General features: G+C 45.5%; 1 protein-coding gene across 1 annotated transcript in view; it reads right to left on the reverse strand.

Moving 5' to 3' along the window:
- LOC115134487 (ATP-binding cassette, sub-family C (CFTR/MRP), member 8) overlaps positions 1 to 18,650 on the reverse strand; it is a 136,563-nt gene that overhangs the window by 21,095 nt on the left and 96,818 nt on the right. The window contains 6 exon segments of the mRNA XM_065022678.1: positions 2,768 to 3,015; positions 5,419 to 5,515; positions 6,538 to 6,663; positions 6,777 to 6,914; positions 7,137 to 7,217; positions 7,833 to 7,917. Coding sequence (XP_064878750.1) covers positions 2,768 to 3,015; positions 5,419 to 5,515; positions 6,538 to 6,663; positions 6,777 to 6,914; positions 7,137 to 7,217; positions 7,833 to 7,917 — 775 coding nt within the window.

Raw genomic sequence — 18,650 nt, forward strand, 5'->3', positions numbered from 1 at the left:
ATGATTTTCCGGGTCTTCCTTTCACACCGCCTGGTATAGATGTCCTGGATGGCAGGGAGCTCGGCCCCAGTGATATACTGGGCTGTCCGCACCAACCTCTGTAGCGCCATGCGATCGAGGGCGGTGCTGTTGCCATATCAAGCAGAGATGCAGCCAGTCAAGATGCTCTCAATAGTACAGCTGTGGAACTTTTTGAGGAGTTGAGGGCCCATTCCAAACCTTTTCAACCTCCTGAGGGGGAAGAGGCTCTGTTGCGCCTTCTTCACAAATGTGGGCGTGTGGAGCATTTAAAGTCCTTAGTGATTTGGACATTGAGTAACTTGAAGCTCTTGAACTGCTCCACTGCAGCCCGGTCGATGTGAATGGGGGCGTGCTCGCCCCTCGATTTCCTATAGTCCACAATCAGCTCCTTGGACTAAAGTTGAGGGAGAGGTTGTTGTCCCGGCACCACCCTGCCAGGTAACTGACCACCTCCCTGTAGACTGTCTCATCGTTGCCGGTGATCAGGCCTACCACCGTTGTGTTGTCAGCATACTTGATGATTGTGTTGAAGTCGTGCAAGCCCAAGCAGTCGTGGGTGACCAGGAAGTACAGAAGGGGACTAAGCACACACCCCTGTGGGGCCCCCGTGTTGACGGTCAGCGTTGCGGAGGTGATATTATCTACCCTCAACAGGATGTCCAGGATCCAGTTGCAAAGGGGGGTGTTCAGTCCCAGGGTCCTAAGCTTGGTGACGAGCTTGGAAGGAAAATGGTGTTGAATGCTAAGATGTAGTCAATGAACAGCATTCTCTCATAGGTACTCCTCTTATCTGCAGAGGCTTTAATCCAAACAGATCTAAAGGGTTTTTAGGTCTCGACACAGTTTTCCCATTTATGCAGTTCTTAATTGATATATGCAAATGAGACTAAGTTTAGCTCATGGGCAACACACACGTATGGAGGATCCATCTGAGAGAGCTTATGTGCATTACATCTATGTCAGAAGTACTGCATGTAAATCAATATTTGGTTTGTTGGTAACATTATTTGATGGTCCTATTTCAAATGTATTTACCTGGTATCTAAAATCAACATTGTAGTTGGCTGAATTATCATGTACAGTGGCTTGCGAAAGTATTCACCCCCTTGGCATTTTTCCTATTTTGTTGCCTTACATCCTGGAATTAAAATAGATTTTTGGGAGGTTTGTATCATTTGCATAACATGCCTACCTACCACTTTAAAGACGCAAGGTATTTTTTATCGTGAAACAAACAAGAAATAAGACAGAAAAAACTGAAAACTTGCAAAGGGAGGTGGTCAGTCCCAGGGTCCTAAGCGTGCATAACTATTCTATTACAGCTTCAAGTCTCTTCGGGTACGTTTCTATAAGCTTGGCACATCTAGCCACTGGGATTTTTGCCCATTCTTCAAGGCAAAACTGCTCCAGTTTGATGGGCTCAGTTTGATGGTAAGTCATACCACAGATTCTCAATTGGATTGAGGTCTGGGATTTGACTAGGCCATTCCAAGACATGTAAATGTTTCCCCTTAAACCACTCGAGTGTTGCTTTAACAGTATGCTTAGGGTCATTGTCCTGCTGGAAGGTGAACCTCCGTCCCAGTCTCAAATCTCTGGAAGACTAAAGCAGGATCCCTCAAGGATTTCGCCATCCATCATTTCTTCAATTCTGACCAGTTTCCCATCCCTGCTGATGAAAAACATCCCCACAGCATGGGATGGTATTCTCAGGGTGATGAGAGGTGTTGGGTTTGCACCAGACATAATGTTTTCCTTGATGGCCAAAAAGCTCAATTCTAGTCTCATCTGACCAGAGTACCTTTTTCCATATGTTTGGGGAGTCTCCCACATGCCTTTTGGTAAACACCAAATGTGTTTGCTTATTTTTCACTTTAAGCAATGGCTTTTTTTCTGGCCACTCTTCCATAAAGCCCAGCTCTATGGAGTGTACGGTTTAAAGTGGTCCTATGGACAGATATTCCAATCTCCGCTGTGGAACTTTGCAGATCCTTCAGGGTTATCTTTGGTCTCTTTGTTGCCTCTCTGACTAATGCCCTGCTTGCCTGATCCGTGAGTTTTGGTGGGCGGGCCTCTCTTGGCAGGTTTGTTATGGTGCTATATTCAATTTTTTAATAATGGATTTAATGGAGCTCTGTGGGATGTTCAAAGTTTCTGATATTTTTTTATAACCCAACCCTGATCTGTACTTCTCCACAACTTTGTCCCTGACCTGTTTGGAGAGCTCCTTGGTCTTCATGTTGCCGCTTGCTTGGTGGTGCCCCTTGCTTAATGGTGTTGCAGATTCTGGGGCCTTTCAGAACAGCTGTGTATATACTGAGATCATGTGAAACTTAAATAAAGTCCACCTGTGTGCAATCTAACTAATTATGTGACCTGAAGGTAATTGGTTGTACCATATTTATTTAGGGGCTTCATAGCAAAGGGGGTGAATAGATATGCACGCACCACTTTTCACCACAATTTTTATTTTTTATTTTATTTCACTTCACCAATTTGGACTATTTTGTGTATGTCCATTATATGAAATCCAAATAAAAAATATATTTAAATTATAGGTTGTAATGCAACAAACTAGGAAAAACGCCAAGGGGAGTGAATACTTTTGCAAACTAACATTTCACCAGGTCCTTTGAAGTAAATACTACACTGTAAGGTAAAGAGTGTACTGTAGATTAAAGCATAACCAGTGTTTTAAAAGCACATTGCCATTTGGTCTGGTAGAAATTGAAGCCTGTCACCTGACCTGAGCGACAGTGCAGTTCCTCCCGGTGGCTTCCATCTTGGCATTGATGACGCGGGAGGTCCAGTGGGCCAGCCAGTAGTCGATGGCAACCATGAGGGAGTGTTTAAAGAGCTGTGATAGGAGGAGCAGCAACAGGAGGAGGAGCCCTGCAGAGGACAGGTAGACCCCACAGGAGTGCCAGGGGATGGTGGTGCGGTGACGCATGGCCTGGGACAGATTGTCATCCTCGTCACTGTCCACAGACTCTTCTGGAAGAACAGAGATATGCATGAGAGAGTGAGGGTGGGGGGCTGTGTGTGTGTGTCCCCACTATATAAATGCCCCTTCCATCTCGCCTCTCTCTGCTTCTCCCTTCCTCCTCTCTCCCCCTGTATCCCAGTCTCTCTTCTTCTTCTCCATGTCCTTCTCTCTCTCTAATGGTTACAATATGACAGGAGTATGACAGAGAGAGAAAAGAGAGGGGGAAGAGAAAAGAGGGGGAAAAGAAGGGGAAGAGAAAAGACTGGGGGAAGAGAAAAGACTGGGGGAAGAGAAGGGGAAGAGAAAAGACTGGGGGAAGAGAAGGGGAAGAGAAAAGAGGGGGAAGAGAAGGGGAAGAGAAAAGAGGGGGAAAAGAAGGGGAAGAGAAAATACTGGGGGAAGAGAAGGGGAAGAGAAAAGACTGGGGGAAGAGAAAAGACTGGGGAAGAGAAGGGGAAGAGAAAAGACTGGGGAAGAGAAGGGGAACAGAAAAGACTGGGGGAAGAGAAGGGGAAGAGAAAAGACTGGGGAAGAGAAGGGGAAGAGAAAAGACTGGGGAAGAGAAGGGGAAGAGAAAAGACTGGGGGAAGAGAAGGGGAAGAGAAAAGACTGGGGGAAGAGAAGGGGAAGAGAAAAGACTGGGGGAAGAGAAGGGGAAAAGAAAAGACTGGGGGAAGAGAAGGGGAAGAGAAAAGACTGGGGGAAGAGAAGGGGAAGGGGAAAAGACTGGGGGAAGAGAAGAGGAAGAGAAAAGACTGGGGGAAGAGAAAAGACTGGGGGAAGAGAAGGGGAAGAGAAAAGACTGGGGGAAGAGAAGGGGAAGAGAAAAAAGAGGGGGAAAAGAAGGGGAAGAGAAAATACAGAAATATAGCTTCAGCTAGAGACAGAGCAGGGTCATGGCTAGAAGGGATCCAGCTTTTGTCAAATTAAAGTCAAAAGTAGATTTTTTTTGTGGTTGTTGCATTTTAGCTAACCCTAACCATTTTTCTACACCTTAACCAAATCCCCTTAACCTGCTACGAAAATTAAAATCTGACATTCATTTGACAAAAGCTGGATCCCTTCTAGCCATGACCACACGGCCAACTGGTCGTTCAGTCCTGCATCGATACATCGTTTGTTTCCCGATGGGAAACATCATTTGTTTCATGTGTTGGGTTAGACCGAGCACGTAGAGCAGGGACAGTAGACAGGACACATTGACCATGGGCAGCGGAGCAGTGGCGACGACTACCCACCTCTTCCCCTTATCGAAACATACATGACACCATGCGGGCAAGCCTCAGTGCTGACGACTGAATGGGCGTGTCTCCGGGACAGGCCGGAGGGAGAGATCAGGAAAGAAAGAGTCGAAGGATGGGAGGGAAAGAGAGAGGGAGAAAACAAGAGAATGGAAATGGCACGAAGCGGAGCATGGTTAGAGTCTGCGAGCTGCAAGCCTACACGGGAGCCACACGGGACGGAGTACGGGGCGCAGTTGCAACACGATGACACAGACTGGTCGCGGACCGGGAACCACTCAGTCAAACCATGCGGTCGGCCCAAACCTGCCACGTCTACAAGAGCAGCGGCACCCTGCGCTGGGGTTGTCTCAGTCCACACCGGGGTGACACCAGAACACAGGAGACAACACAGAACACAGAATAAAGAGCACGGTACCACTACCATGACACTGTCACCTCAGCACATAGGATGCATTTGCCCTAAGATAGATCCTGATCTTGAGTCAGTTTTGTGGATAAAGGTAATGATTTGGGGATGGGGAGGGTATGCTGATCCTAGATCTGTGCCTAAGGGCAACTTCTATCTGGACATCACAGCAGAGATACACATACACAGGGTTTGTCCCAATACTCTGAACCAGTGTGGGACTCTGGTTCTAGGGAGCAGCAATGTGCTGGTTCTTCTATCAATGGCATTGATTCTTCACCTGGTTTGTCAGGCCTAAAACCAGTTGTTGGTTGAAGGATGAAGGGTGAAAACCAGCAGAAAATGTAGCCCCCCCAATGACCAGATTCCCCCCTTTCCCTTTTCAACAGATCTTAAAAGAGGTGGAAGTCTCTGGCCCAGGACTTGACTAGTCCACTTCTTTTACAGATCAGTGTTGACAAAGAAAGAGAAAAGAGCGCACAGTTTGAGCTGAGGTAGTTTACTGGGACATCGCCACAGACAGACCCCACAGGATCACACACACACCGTTAGTCCCACTATAGGATCAAAAACTGATACTCTGCAGAGGCATCCCATTTTAACACCTAGTAAATGTAGCACCTGCCATTTTGTGGTCTCCACAAACAAAGCATACTGAAGTAACTATGCCCATGCTAACCCCCGTGGTTCCCATTAGCGAGTGATTGACAGCCGGTGTCCTTCAATCCCATTTGGGAAGTTTGGGAACTTTGAGCTCTCACCTTTGTCCTCCTCCTCAGTCTTGGCGGCCTCTTTGGAGTACATGGCTCTCCGCAGGTTCTTGCGCTCCAACACCGTCATACTCTCAGGCACTGTCTCCTGGAGAACGCACACGGACACACATCAGAGTTTCAGCTGAGATAGTTTGCTGAAATAGATTTGACCAGATGAATTTAAAGCAGAGCAGGAAAAAGGGATCCAAATAGAACAAGCCCCGTACAAACGTCTCAATTGCTCATCAGTTGTGTGACCCTGTGACGAAGTCGGCCGTTACGTTGTGCACTTCCCTTTTTCCACATTTTGTTATATTATAGCCTTATTCTAAAATTCTCATCAATCTTCACACAATATCCATAAGGACAAAGCAAAAACGGTTGTTTTTTGGGGGAAAATGTTGAACATTTATTACAAATTAAGAAACAGAAATAGCTTATTCACATAAGTATTCAGACTCTTTGCTAGGAGACTCGAAATTGAGCTCAGGTGCATCCTGTTTCCATTGATCATCCTTGAGATGTTTCAACAACTTGATTGGAGTCCACCTGTAGTAAAAGGCTGTAACGTAACAAAATGTGGAAAAAGTCAAGGGGTCTGAATACTTTCCGAATGCACTGTATCTGTATATGGTTGAGTTTACACAGGCAGCTACATTTTGGGGTGCGTTCAGTTCGCTCCAACGTTTACGACAATGCGTGACTGTTTGTACTGAATGACACGTTTCCCTAACACAGTGCTCACGGTTCTTTAACAGACGTTGAGGTATGTTTGCTCCCGTGTGGTGGGTGTGGCAAGGTGAGGCCTGATCAATATGGGTGTAAACATTTGAAATTGCTAAAACTCCTGCAGCACACCATACAAAATCATCACACCGTTCTTCAAACTGGTTGTTCAGTACGGCACCATTTTTTCGTTTAATTCAACATTACACACCGTTATTTCGTACTTTTTCACTTATTAGTCTTCTGACCAATCAGATCAGCTATTTTGACTAATAACTGGGAAAACAATCAGAATTGGGCTGCCCGTGTAAACTCAGGCCTATGAGAGGTGAGGATGTGTCATCATCACACCCCTTTTGACCCTATTATGGCCACCTGGAGACACGCGGTCCGATACAGTACCTTCTCAAACTCTCCGTCCTGCCGGTGCATCAGGGTCTTCCACTGTTCAAACAGCTCCGGTTCAGAGTTCTGGATGTCTTTCAGAGTCCCCTCGGTTTGAGTGGTCCCGTTCTTCATCGCTACGATCTGACCACGGAGGGAGAGAGGGACTGAATTAGTCGCCGTCTGCATGTGAGTGAAGAACGCTGCTTGTGGAAACACAATACACACACATGCGTGCCTGCACACTCTACTCTCACCCAGTCAGCGTGGGGTAGGTACTGTAGCTTGTGAGTGACCAGCACCACGGTCCTCTTCTCTTCTCTCAGCAGTTTGAGGATGCCCTCCTGCATCAGGTGGTCACTCAGGTGAATGTCCAGCGCTGAGAACGGGTCATCCTGAAACAACACAGAGGGACATGCTTCCATGGCCTACAATCAAAGGCAATGTATTCTAGCTTCCTCCCAATGTTTCCAACGCAGAATAAATGAATGCAGAGACGAGGTGAAGAGTGGTTTGCAAAAGGGGGAGAATATCGGTTACTTGGATTTCAGTTCTATGTGACTCAACATGATTCTTGTGGATGAAGCTGAGGTCACCGTGTAGACAGGTTCTCTCACCAGGAAGACCACGTTGGCCTGTTGGTACAGGGCTCTGGCCACACCTATACGCTGGCGCTGCCCTCCAGATAGAACTATACCCTGTGGAGAGAGAGGGAGGAGGGACAGAATGAATGGAGGTACGTGGAGTGTACAGTCTCAGCGTTATCAGACCACATTACAGTGTGTGTGTGTGTGTGTGTGTCCTTTACTGCCACTAAGACTCGCTGTAGTGGAAAGATCTACTATCCACTTCTCTTTGCATAACAGGGTCATGCCTATTCTAGAAGTAGTAGTGCACATCAATTAACACACACACATCACCCAGAACTAAAATCTTGCGTATGTTCACGTAGTCTATTCACGAGAGGTTACACAAACAGCAACATTACAGAAATAAACACCACAATATTATTAAAACACACACACACCTTTGTCACAGAAACACAACCAAGACCTGCTTACGTAACAGAATGATGCCTGAACAAAACAGACACGACAGTGTACTGGGCGAGCTCTGGTGAAGCTAGCTTCCTGTACATACAGTATAAACATCAACCAGACCGGTGGCGACAGGGCTCTCTATAGCGAAAGAGATTCTGTCTCAAACCTGAATACATCAAGATTCTATAAAGGTTATACTTGATTACTACTATTATAATGTGGTCCCGAGTGACAGAAACAGTGACAGAGACAGTGACGGTGCGGGTCACTGACCCTCTCTCCGATCTCCGTCTGGTCTCCCTGTGGCAGGATGTCGATATCCGGCTGCAGGGAACACGCCTCGATGACAGCCTTGTACCTGGACAACACAGAAACAGATAATCAGATGACAACCGTGACATTAAAACAAAGACCCTGAAATGTCAATGGGCTGAGGAAAGCTGAACAGATTCCTAGTGATTTGTACTGTCAGAGTAACGATATCATGGTACACTGTAAAAATAACATTTTTACCGTTGTTTTTACGGTAATTTACAGGCAGTAAAAGTACATTTTACAGTAAAAGAAATGGTACAGTATGTTACCATAACCAGTTTTATGGTACCAATACGGTTACTGTAATCCATTTACGGCATCCAATACTCTTACTGTTATCTATGTACCGTAAGACAGCAACAGTATATTATTCTAAGGTTGTATTCAGGATAAACATCTCCACAGAGAAGAACATTTTAAGAGGATCAAGTTAAACAGTGAATCTCTAAATGGGTCTAACGTACGTAGACCTGCGCGCATGCACGTTTGTAGGGGGCTTGGGGAGTCAGAGTTGCTTAACCAAGCAAGAGGAGCCAAGGCACTCTTTTTTTTTTTTGTTGACTCTAGCTAGCGAGGACGATTGAACTTCCGGATCCGGCGTTCTACGCTCGTGTACAAGCGCGAGCTACACGTCAGGCTAGTCTGGCGTTCTGTTTTACAACACTACTTTTTTTTTTGCCACAGAAGCAAACATGTCTCTTTTTTGTATTCCAGTCGCTAGAGCTTGGACTGCTACTACTACTCATGAGAGGGGGGGTGAGAATTGCTGTCCAGCTGTAGACAACGAGGCTAGACCCTCATCTACATAACACCAGGTTGTGTGTAGTGGCCTGTCAATGGAGCTCATGTACAAAAGCCCAACAAGTTTACCGAGTGACTGATTGAAAACAACAATACTTTCGGCCACATGTACAAATAACCGGACAAATACATTTGCAGACCTTTCAGATATGTGTTTACTATCACAAGAGGAACATAGTCCGACGTAAAACAATCCCACACACAGGTGGGAAAGGGAAATAAGAGAAAACAAACACCAGTAATATGGGAACGAGGAAATAAGTTTTTTAAAAACATTTACACACACACAAAAAAAAAAAAGGTAAATTACCCACCACCCTAATGTATGAATGAGAGAAGAAAAAAAAAGCACACAACCATTTTTGGGTTTGAGACAAAACGGGAGGAGTTGATCGGCAGGAATAAACACCATCCATGGTACCATGGGACGTCGTAGACGGTTTTATTTTGCTGGACGCTGCTGTTGTTTCTGTAACTCCTGCTGCCGTTTCTTTAAGGCATCCACCCGCTGCATAATGACAGTGTCTCACCAGCTCGCACAGACATTCCACCAAAACTGGACATAATTGCGCTTAGCAAAATCTCATTATAAAAAAAAACACATAAAAAGGACATTTGCAAGCGGGTAGAAGCGAAGTAGCAGAACGCCCATCTAGTCTGTGTTTATACCAGAAGGGATACTGGGAAAATGTGGTGGAGACACAGCGGTGGGACTTACGTTGCAAAACTCATTCAATACTGCCCCTCAGTCTTCGCAAGGGATAACACGTCAGGTCTCAATTTCCATGGAGGAGAGAAACTGTGTCGAATGTTGGAGAATATTACAAGGAGCCGGCCCCCTTTTGTGACGACATTGCAACACTGCGCTACGCCCCATCGGCCCTGTCTGCGTATTGTCTGTAGACCCCTTAAGAAGACTTGAATTATATAAAGGGATGAATGAAGCGTCTGGCCCTGGGGCTTTATTAAAGAGACATGGAGAGAGAGAGAGAGAGAGAGAGAGAGAGAGAGAGAGAGAGAGAGAGAGAGAGAGAGAGAGGGTGGAGAGGACAGATAAAAAGAGAGATAAAAAGAAAAGCCCGAAGAGGAGAATAAAACAGACAGGCTGTAGGAAGGGAACAATAGAGCAGCATCTAGGGTAGTTACAGTAAAACGTCTAAAATGAATGCATCCAGGACTATAACATACGCGTTTGGTTAAGTAGGTTCTCCATCCTCAAGTCAGCGGCTAGGAGGGTCCTGGACAAAGACAACGTCTGGACTGGGGAACGAAAATGGCCGGTCCAGTTGAGACCGGACCCAACCGCTCCCCAGCACCATCACACTGGGGAACAACAGAGGTTTCGTCCACTACTACGGCATGCCCAAAACTGTGCAGGAACTGTGGCCAACTGGGCCATCTGGCTACAGTCTGCAAGATCTGTAAAGACAGACTGTGTATCCATACGCCCGTACAACCTGTGCGGGAAAGAGCACCACTTCTTCAAAACCTGCCCCAGTTCCTAGGCCAGCAGGGTAAGGGCTAACGCCACCAACCGCAACCACACTAACCCAAATCCCAACCTCCCACCCCCAGACAACAACGAAGACACAGAACCAGACCCCAGACCTCTCCACAGGCACCGCCCAATCCACCTCCCAAGATGTCCCAGAAACAGCCCCCACCTCTGCCCCCCCAACAAATCCCGTCCTCGCCACCCCCCCCCCCCTCGTCAAAGGGAAGCCAGTTTCGAAAGTTACCATACAACCGTCAGAACCCCTCGCCTCACAACTCCTTTTCTTAGATGATGATGACCCAAACTGGACAAAATAATTACCAAACGTAAAAGACCAGACAAGCAACAGACCAGACAAGAAACCAGACAAACAACAGACCAGACAAGAAACCAGACAAACAGACCAACAAGAGACCAGACAAACAACAGAGCAACAAGAGACTAGACAAACAACAGACCAACAAGAGACCAGACAACAGGCCAGACAAACAGACCAACAAGAGAGGCCCTCATCCAAATCTGAAACAAAATGATCATTTGAGTTGCATCTTCGTTAATTCTCCTGCCCCCACAAAGAAAATGTAACGTGAAAAAGTAGATTTTCATCCCGGTCCTATATTCTAAGACATGATTGGGGTTGGGCCGGCACGGGTTTAGCGCAGAGAGACCAGACAAGAGACCAGACAAACAACAGACCAAAAAGAAACCAGACAAACAAGAGACCAGACAAGACACCAGACAAACAAGAGACCAGACAAGACACCAGACAAACAACAGACCAGACAAACAACAGATGGAACAAGAGACCAGACAAACAACAGACCAGACAAACAACAGATGGAACAAGAGACCAGACAAACAACAGATGGAACAAGAGACCAGACAAACACACCAACAAGAGACCAGACAAACAACAGACCAACAAGAGACTAGACAACAGGCCAGACAAACAGACCAACAAGAGACCAGACAACAGGCCAGACAAACAGACCAACAAGAGACCAGACAAACAACAGACCAACAAGAGACCAGACAAACAAGAGACAAGACAAGAGACCAGACAAACAAGAGACCAGATAAGAGACCAGACCAACAAGAGACCAGACAAGAGACCAGACAAACAAGAGACCAGACAAGAGACCAGACAAGAGACCAGACCAGACAAACAACAGACCAGACAAACAACAGACCAGACAAACAACAGACCAACAAGTGACCAGACAAACAACAGACCAACAAGTGACCAGACAAACAACAGACCAGACAAACAACAGACCAGACAAGAAACCAGACAAACAACAGACCAGACAAACAACAGACCAGACAAACAACAGACCAGACAAGAGACCAGACAAACAACAGACCAACAACAGACCAGACAAGAGACCAGACAAACAACAGACCAGACAAGAGACCAGACAAACAAGAGACCAACAAGAGACCAGACAAGAGATCAGACAAGAAACCAGACAAACAACAGACCAACAAGAGACCAGACAAGAGACCAGACAGGAGACCAGACAAACAACAGACCAGACAAGAGACCAGACCAACAACAGACCACCTAGAGACCAGACAAGAGACCAGACAAACAACAGACCAACAAGTGACCAGACAAACAACAGACTAGACAAACAAGAGACCAGACAAACAACAGACCAGACAAGAGACCAGACAAACAACAGACTAGACAAACAACAGACCAGACAAGAGACCAGACAAACAACAGACCAGACAAGAGACCAGACAAACAACAGACCAGACAAGAGACCAGACAAACAACAGACCAGACAAGAGACCAGACAAACAACAGATCAGACAAGAGACCAGACAAACAACAGATCAGACAAGAGACCAGACAAACAACAGATCAGACAAGAGACCAGACAAACAACAGATCAGACAAGAGACCAGACAAACAAGAGACCAACAAGAGACCAGACAAACAAGAGACCAACAAGAGACCAGACAAACAAGAGACCAGATAAGAGACCAGACAAACAACAGACCAGACAAACAACAGACCAACAAGAGACCAGACAAACAACAGATGGAACAAGAGACCAGACAAGAGACCAGACAAGAGACCAGACAAACAACAGACCAACAAGAGACCACCCCAGAACCCAAACCCTGATGCCAGAAAACACAACCTATCCCTCTGAGAAACCCTCCCCCCCTTGACCCCTCTACCATACCCCCTACTGCCCCTGACTCCTCCCCCTGCTCCTTAGCTACCCAGATCCACCCCTTTAGCCCTCCCTGCCCCTGATCCCACACAGCAGCAAACCAGCCAGCCTCAGTCCAGATCCCCCAGCCCCTCCAATCCGCCTTCACCTCTCCCAGCATCCCCTATTCCATCACCAAGTCAGTACAGAGGGCCACCAGGAAGTCAGTGGGGAGGCACACCAAGACCTGTGAACAGCCAAGATCCACCCAACAACACAAACAACCTGCTAGAGGCCCTCATCCAAATCTGAAACAAAATGATCATTTGAGTTGCATCTTCGTTAATTCTCCTGCCCCCACAAAAAAAACGTAATGTGAAAAAGTAGATTTTCATCCCGGTCCTATATTCTAAGACTTGATTGGGGTTGGGCCGGCACGGGTTTAGCGCAACATTGTAACCTACTGTATGTGTGAGACCAACGGGTGGAGGTGGCTGTGTGAGAAGTGCGTCTGTATCTCTCACATAACTAGAATGAGATTCACTTTCTATGAACTCTCTCCCTCTCTGCTCTGATAGACATGAGCCTGCAACTTTCATCTCTCCAGCGTTCCACTTCAATATTTATTTCCTTATAGAATTATTGCCACGCAAAGGGTTCTGGAGGAACTGCAGCACCCCTGATAAATTGAAATACATTTGCCAAAGTTATAGAATTACTGCTCTGTTGAGAAATAAATTAAATCATTCAGAATAGCCTACTACGCCATGAGAAGGCCTATAATTTAGCCACGGAGAATCGATAGCTTCTTGTGGACTGTAGCCCAATAACAAGGAATAGCCTACAGTAGGGAACGCAGGGGGAAATCTGTCAGTGAAAACAAACAGCATGCAGGCAAAACAGGCCTTTCGCAATATTTCAAATACAAATCGAGGGAAAATACAGGTTGGAAAGCAAATGGCTCCTGCTGAAAAGAGAAGACTGTAGGCTACCAACATACTTCCAAAGTAAAACAAGAGAGAGATAAGCTTTTGGCACGAGCACACGTCATTGGGTGAAACAGTGAAACTGGAAAGCATTTTTTGGACTAGAACTTCCTCATATTTTAGGCTACAATATGTGTCGACACACCTAGGCCTAGGCTATTGCTGGATTCAAGACAAGGTCGTTTTTTACGGATCTCAGTTTGTCAGTGTCAACGTAGCCTGCCATTTCGATCACTTGGGCTGTATTAAGTCTCCAGTCATGTAAAATAACGTAGAATTGCATGAAATGCATTTATAATAAGGCCATATCTTCCCCAGACCCTAGGCTACTAAAATGTTTCCCAATGTGTGCAACTTCTGTAAGTGCCTCTACTCTACTGCTAAATGCCACTATGCAAATGTGATGATATGCATGCACCTCAGAACTCCCCCACCCCACACTCACCCTCCCTTTTTGTTCCCGGTACCTCCCGAGTAATAAATGAAGCGCTGAGCAGCATGTAGGCGTATATGTAATCATAACATTGCAGGTCATGTTTCTCCTTTTCTGACATTGGTCTGACATGGTTTATTTCTGCTACGCAACAAATATTAGGCTACTATTCATCCATCACTCATTCAATTGCTCAGCATGCTCGAAAAGTAAATAGACTAGTACCCCATTTAAAATATTTGACAGTATGGGTAGGCTACAGTATTGCTGTGCAATAGGAGCGCGACGCCAGCCTATTTCATCTCTGAGCCCATACCAAGGCAGGATATATAATAATAATATATATTTTTTATTTTATATAGTGCTTTCATTACCAAGAGAATCTGAAGAACGCTGTAAAAACCAAAATGTAGAGATCTGATAGGTTGTTTGGCAGATGGTCTCCCGCAGCTCCAGATGATAAGGTGTTGCTCAGCCAGGCAGCTCATCAGGAAGGAGCTAGGATGTCACCGAGAGGGGTGCCTCGCCAGTCAGTTACTTCGCCGGGTCCGGAGCTCTTCATCAGGCACCTCGCTCCTCGTCTCCTCTTCCTCTGTAGGCAGGCTGGATAGTCCACTACAGAAGTGTAGCGCCCACCTGGGTGATGTTTCGGCTGTTATCAGCGCCAGAAAGACCACCACACCTCAGCGGTAGTCAGGTGTAAAAAAATATATATAATTGAAAAACCAGAGCTGTATTGACGCATCCTTTAAACCACATATGTCAGAGTCAAGGCCCGCGGGCCACATCCGGCCCGCAAGAAGGTTTTTTACGGCCCCTGGGATGATCTTGATTTATTATTAGAACCGGCCCGCAGCAAGCCGGCAGCCCGCAGATCTTTTACACGCACCAATACTACATTTCCCACAATGCAAAGGTGACGCACCGAGCAGTAGGCTGCTTCATTTCAATATTTATTGGCACAGCAGTCGTCAGCATCACAGTAAAATTAACTTTCAGATACCCATCAAAAATGGCAAAACGGAAGGTGGATACTGAGAACCGGGGGTTTCAAACAAGGTGGGAGTCGGAGTATATGTTCACGAAGGTAGCTGGAAAACCTGTGTGTCTTCTGTGTGGAGAAAGTGTGGCGGTACTGAAAGAGTATAATCTGAGACGACATTATGAAACGAAACACGCGGACAAAAACAAGAATATGGACATGGAACAAAGGCTACAAAAGGCAGAGGAATTAAAACGAGGCCTCAAATCTCGACAGGCTCTGTTCAAAAAGCCAAATCACAAGGCCAGGCTGCTGTCAAGGCCAGTTTTATTTTGGCAGAAGAGATCGCTAAATCAGCCCGGCCATTTACGGAGGGGGATTTCATCAAAAACTGCATGATTAAAGTTTGTGACGAAGTTTGCCCAGAAAAAGGCAACTCTTTTTAAATGTGAGTCTGAGCAGAAACACCATTGCCGAGAGAGTAGACCAGTTGTCCATCAATCTAAAAGAGCAGCTTGTGAAAAAGGGAAAAGATTTTATTGCATATTCCTTGGCTGTGGATGAGAGCACCGACATTTCTGACATTGCCCAGTTGTCAATTTTCATCCGCGGAGTGGACTCCAACCTAAGCGTGACAGAGGAGTTTTTGGCTTTACGTCCTATGCATGGCACAACTACGGGCATGATTTGTATGAAGAGGTGTCAAGATGTGTAAATGAGATGGAGCTGCCTTGGGAAAACTCGTGGGTTTGACAACCGACGGAGCACCTGCGATGTGTGGACACAGGAGCGGACTGGTGGCGAAGATACGGGAAAAGATGCAAGAGGAAAACGCGACAGGTGAGCTGACAGCTTATCATTGTATCATACACCAGGAAGCGTTGTGCGGTAAAGCCTTGAAAATGGAGCATGTAATGAGCATCATCACGCGCACAGTTAACTTTATCAGAGCCAAAGGTTTGAATCACCGCCAGTTCAAGGCATTTCTGACGGAGTTAGAAACGGAGCATGGTGATTTGCCTTATCACACAGAGGTGCGATGGCTAAGCCAGGGAAAGGTGCTTCAAAGATGTTTCGAGCTTCGTGAGGAGATTTGTCTGTTCTTGGACAGCAAAGGGAAAGACACAACACAACTCCGAGACGAAATGTTTCTGTGTGAAATGGCTTTTCTGTGTGACATTACGAGTCATCTGAATGCAATAAACTTGCAGCTGCAGGGTCGGGATCGTGTCATCTCTGATATGTACAGTACAGTGAAGGCATTTAAAACCAAACTGACTCTGTGGGAGACGCAGATGCGGAAAGAAAATTTGAGCCACTTTCCCAGCTGCCAGACCATGAAAGAGAAGCTCTCTACCAGTGCGTTCCCGAGCACACAGTTGGCTGATAAAATAGGTATGCTTGCCGCTGACTTTCGACGCCGATTTGCTGACTTTGAAGCACAAAAAAGCAGGTTGGAACTGCTCGGTAACCCATTTGCTGTTGACGTGGAAAGCTCACCACCAAACCTCCAAATGGAGTTGATTGACCTCCAATGCAATGATGCACTGAGGGCAAAATATGCGGCAGTGGGTGCTGCGGAGTTCGCCCGTTTCCTCCCCGGCACAATGCCCCAGCTGCGCATCCAGGCTGCTCAAACGTTGTCTATGTTTGGCAGCACATACCTGTGTGAACAACTGTTTTCTTTGATGAACCTGAACAAAACATCACACAGAAGTCGACTTACTGCTGAACACCTCCACTCAATTCTGAGGATTTCTTCAGCTCAGAGCCTTACCCCGAACATTGATGAACTTGTGGAAAAGATGGGACACCACCAAGTATCACCCTCAACCTCAAACAAGTGAACATTACTGTGCAATCACATATTTAGAGTTTTTACTCAGTTCAAGTTTAAAAGTTAAAATTTAATATTTGTTTTCACTGCATGTTACTTCTCCTTAAACAAAGTGTTGTTTTTGATTAATAGATTTTTGCACTTTATTTTTTTGTATTTCAATCCAATTATATTTTAAAAATATTTCAGTTGAGTGGATGATAGAAAATTGCTATTATTGTTTTTTCTTTGAAGTAAATTTAGCCCACTTTTGCTAAAATAGAAAATATAGTCTACTGATGGTGCCTTGAATACCGGTTTCTTTCATTTAATGTTCATGTTATGGGGATATTTATATAAAGGAAATTTGTCTTTTGTGTCTGTTGAAAATTAAAGATTACTGACAGAGCCATAAGAAAATATTGCTTTATTTATCTGATCATATTGTAATATATTTGTTAGGTTTTCAGTAGGTTCAATTAGGTTCACTAGACTATATGCGTCATTTAAAATTTTTTCAATGAACATTCGAACAGTCCGGCCCTCGTCTTGTAGCTGATTTTTTTATTTGGCCCTCCGTCCATTTGACTTTGACACCCCTGCTTTAAACGATCGCATGGCCAGCTAGCTAGCTAACCATATGGACACAAATCATCTATTGATAAACTAAATATTCAACAACAATTTGTCTTTGCGTATTTCGAATAGACAATCAATCTTGCAGAATGCGCGGCCAGTGTTTGACACATGTGGAGGCATTTGGAAAAAGTCACGGCAAATGATGAAATCATTCTGCCCACACCTCTACAGAAATCTGATCAAATTTGCCATTGCTATTTCGTTCAGAAACTGTCCTGGCCCAGTTCCAACACCCAGTTCCAGCAAATAAGGGTGTTTATATGGTATGGCTCTGATTTATCAATGAAAACATGTGTATAACTTGAGTGCAACAGCTTGATAAATCCCAATCATTTGTTGTGCACGCAAATCCCAGAATCTCCATGTACGCCAAAACGTAGTATGACATTTACACATGGTTGATAATTGAGGCCCCAGAGGAGCACTGAGACTACAGAGAGAACTATCCCACCGGGCTTGGAGAAACAGAGAAACAGGGAAGAGAGAGAGCGAATGAGAGAGATGAAAACTGCTCAACTATTGTTCTCAGAGAGAAAGGGAGGAAAAAAGAGGGGGGGAGGAAAGAGAGTCAAAGAGAGAGGGAGAGAGAGCGATAGCAGCAAGGGGAAACAATGGAGAGAGAGAGCGAGAGAAAAGTAACAAGTGTGAGTAGGTAAACACTACTCCTTTATGCTTCTCCACAGCAACTGAGATAACTCAGGGTTCCATTTAATTATATTTTCTGCAGCTAGGCCATTAGGCCCAGAGAGAGGAGATATGACCACAAACACACAGGCTACCTGCTCGTCTGGGAAAGCATTTGTCATAAGGATTTTTTTTTACGTGTGTATCACCATACCCATCCAGTGGTAGGGGAAAACAGCATATGGTGTTGTGCCACGGGTGGGGGTGGGAGATTGGGTGGGAGGGCAGAAACAGTTAGCAATGACAAAAAAGACAAACTGAGATTTAGAATGGCCTGAATCAGACATCAACTAACCCTTAAGCCTGGGGGGGGGGGCGTCCCTCACATGATACAGTATTTCGCTTTTGTACAAATGTTTTACAAGCAGTTTACAGTGCATTCGGGAAGTATTCAGACTACTTGACTTTTACCCACATTTTGTTACGTTACAGCCGTATTCTAAAATCAGTCTTAAGAGTTTATAGTATCAGAGCAAAAACCAAGCCAAGAGGTCGAAGGAATTGTCCCCTAAAGATCATAGACAGGGTTGTTGTCATAAGTCTCCTGTGACGATCTGAAGGAATTGTCCCTAAAGATCATAGACAGGGTTGTCGTCATAAGTCTCCTGTGACGATCTGAAGGATCAGGTTACAGTGGGTCCGCTCTACAGCGTGCTCTCTCTCGTAGAGGGGCAGAGAGGGAAGTTTTATGGTCGGTCATAAAATACGCTGCCCCTATGCTCTGTAGTGTTTGAGATTAGAATGTAAACTGTGGAACACAGAGAGACACTTG

Source organism: Oncorhynchus nerka, linkage group LG9a (genome assembly GCF_034236695.1).
Source record: "Oncorhynchus nerka isolate Pitt River linkage group LG9a, Oner_Uvic_2.0, whole genome shotgun sequence".
NCBI lineage: Eukaryota > Metazoa > Chordata > Actinopteri > Salmoniformes > Salmonidae > Oncorhynchus > Oncorhynchus nerka.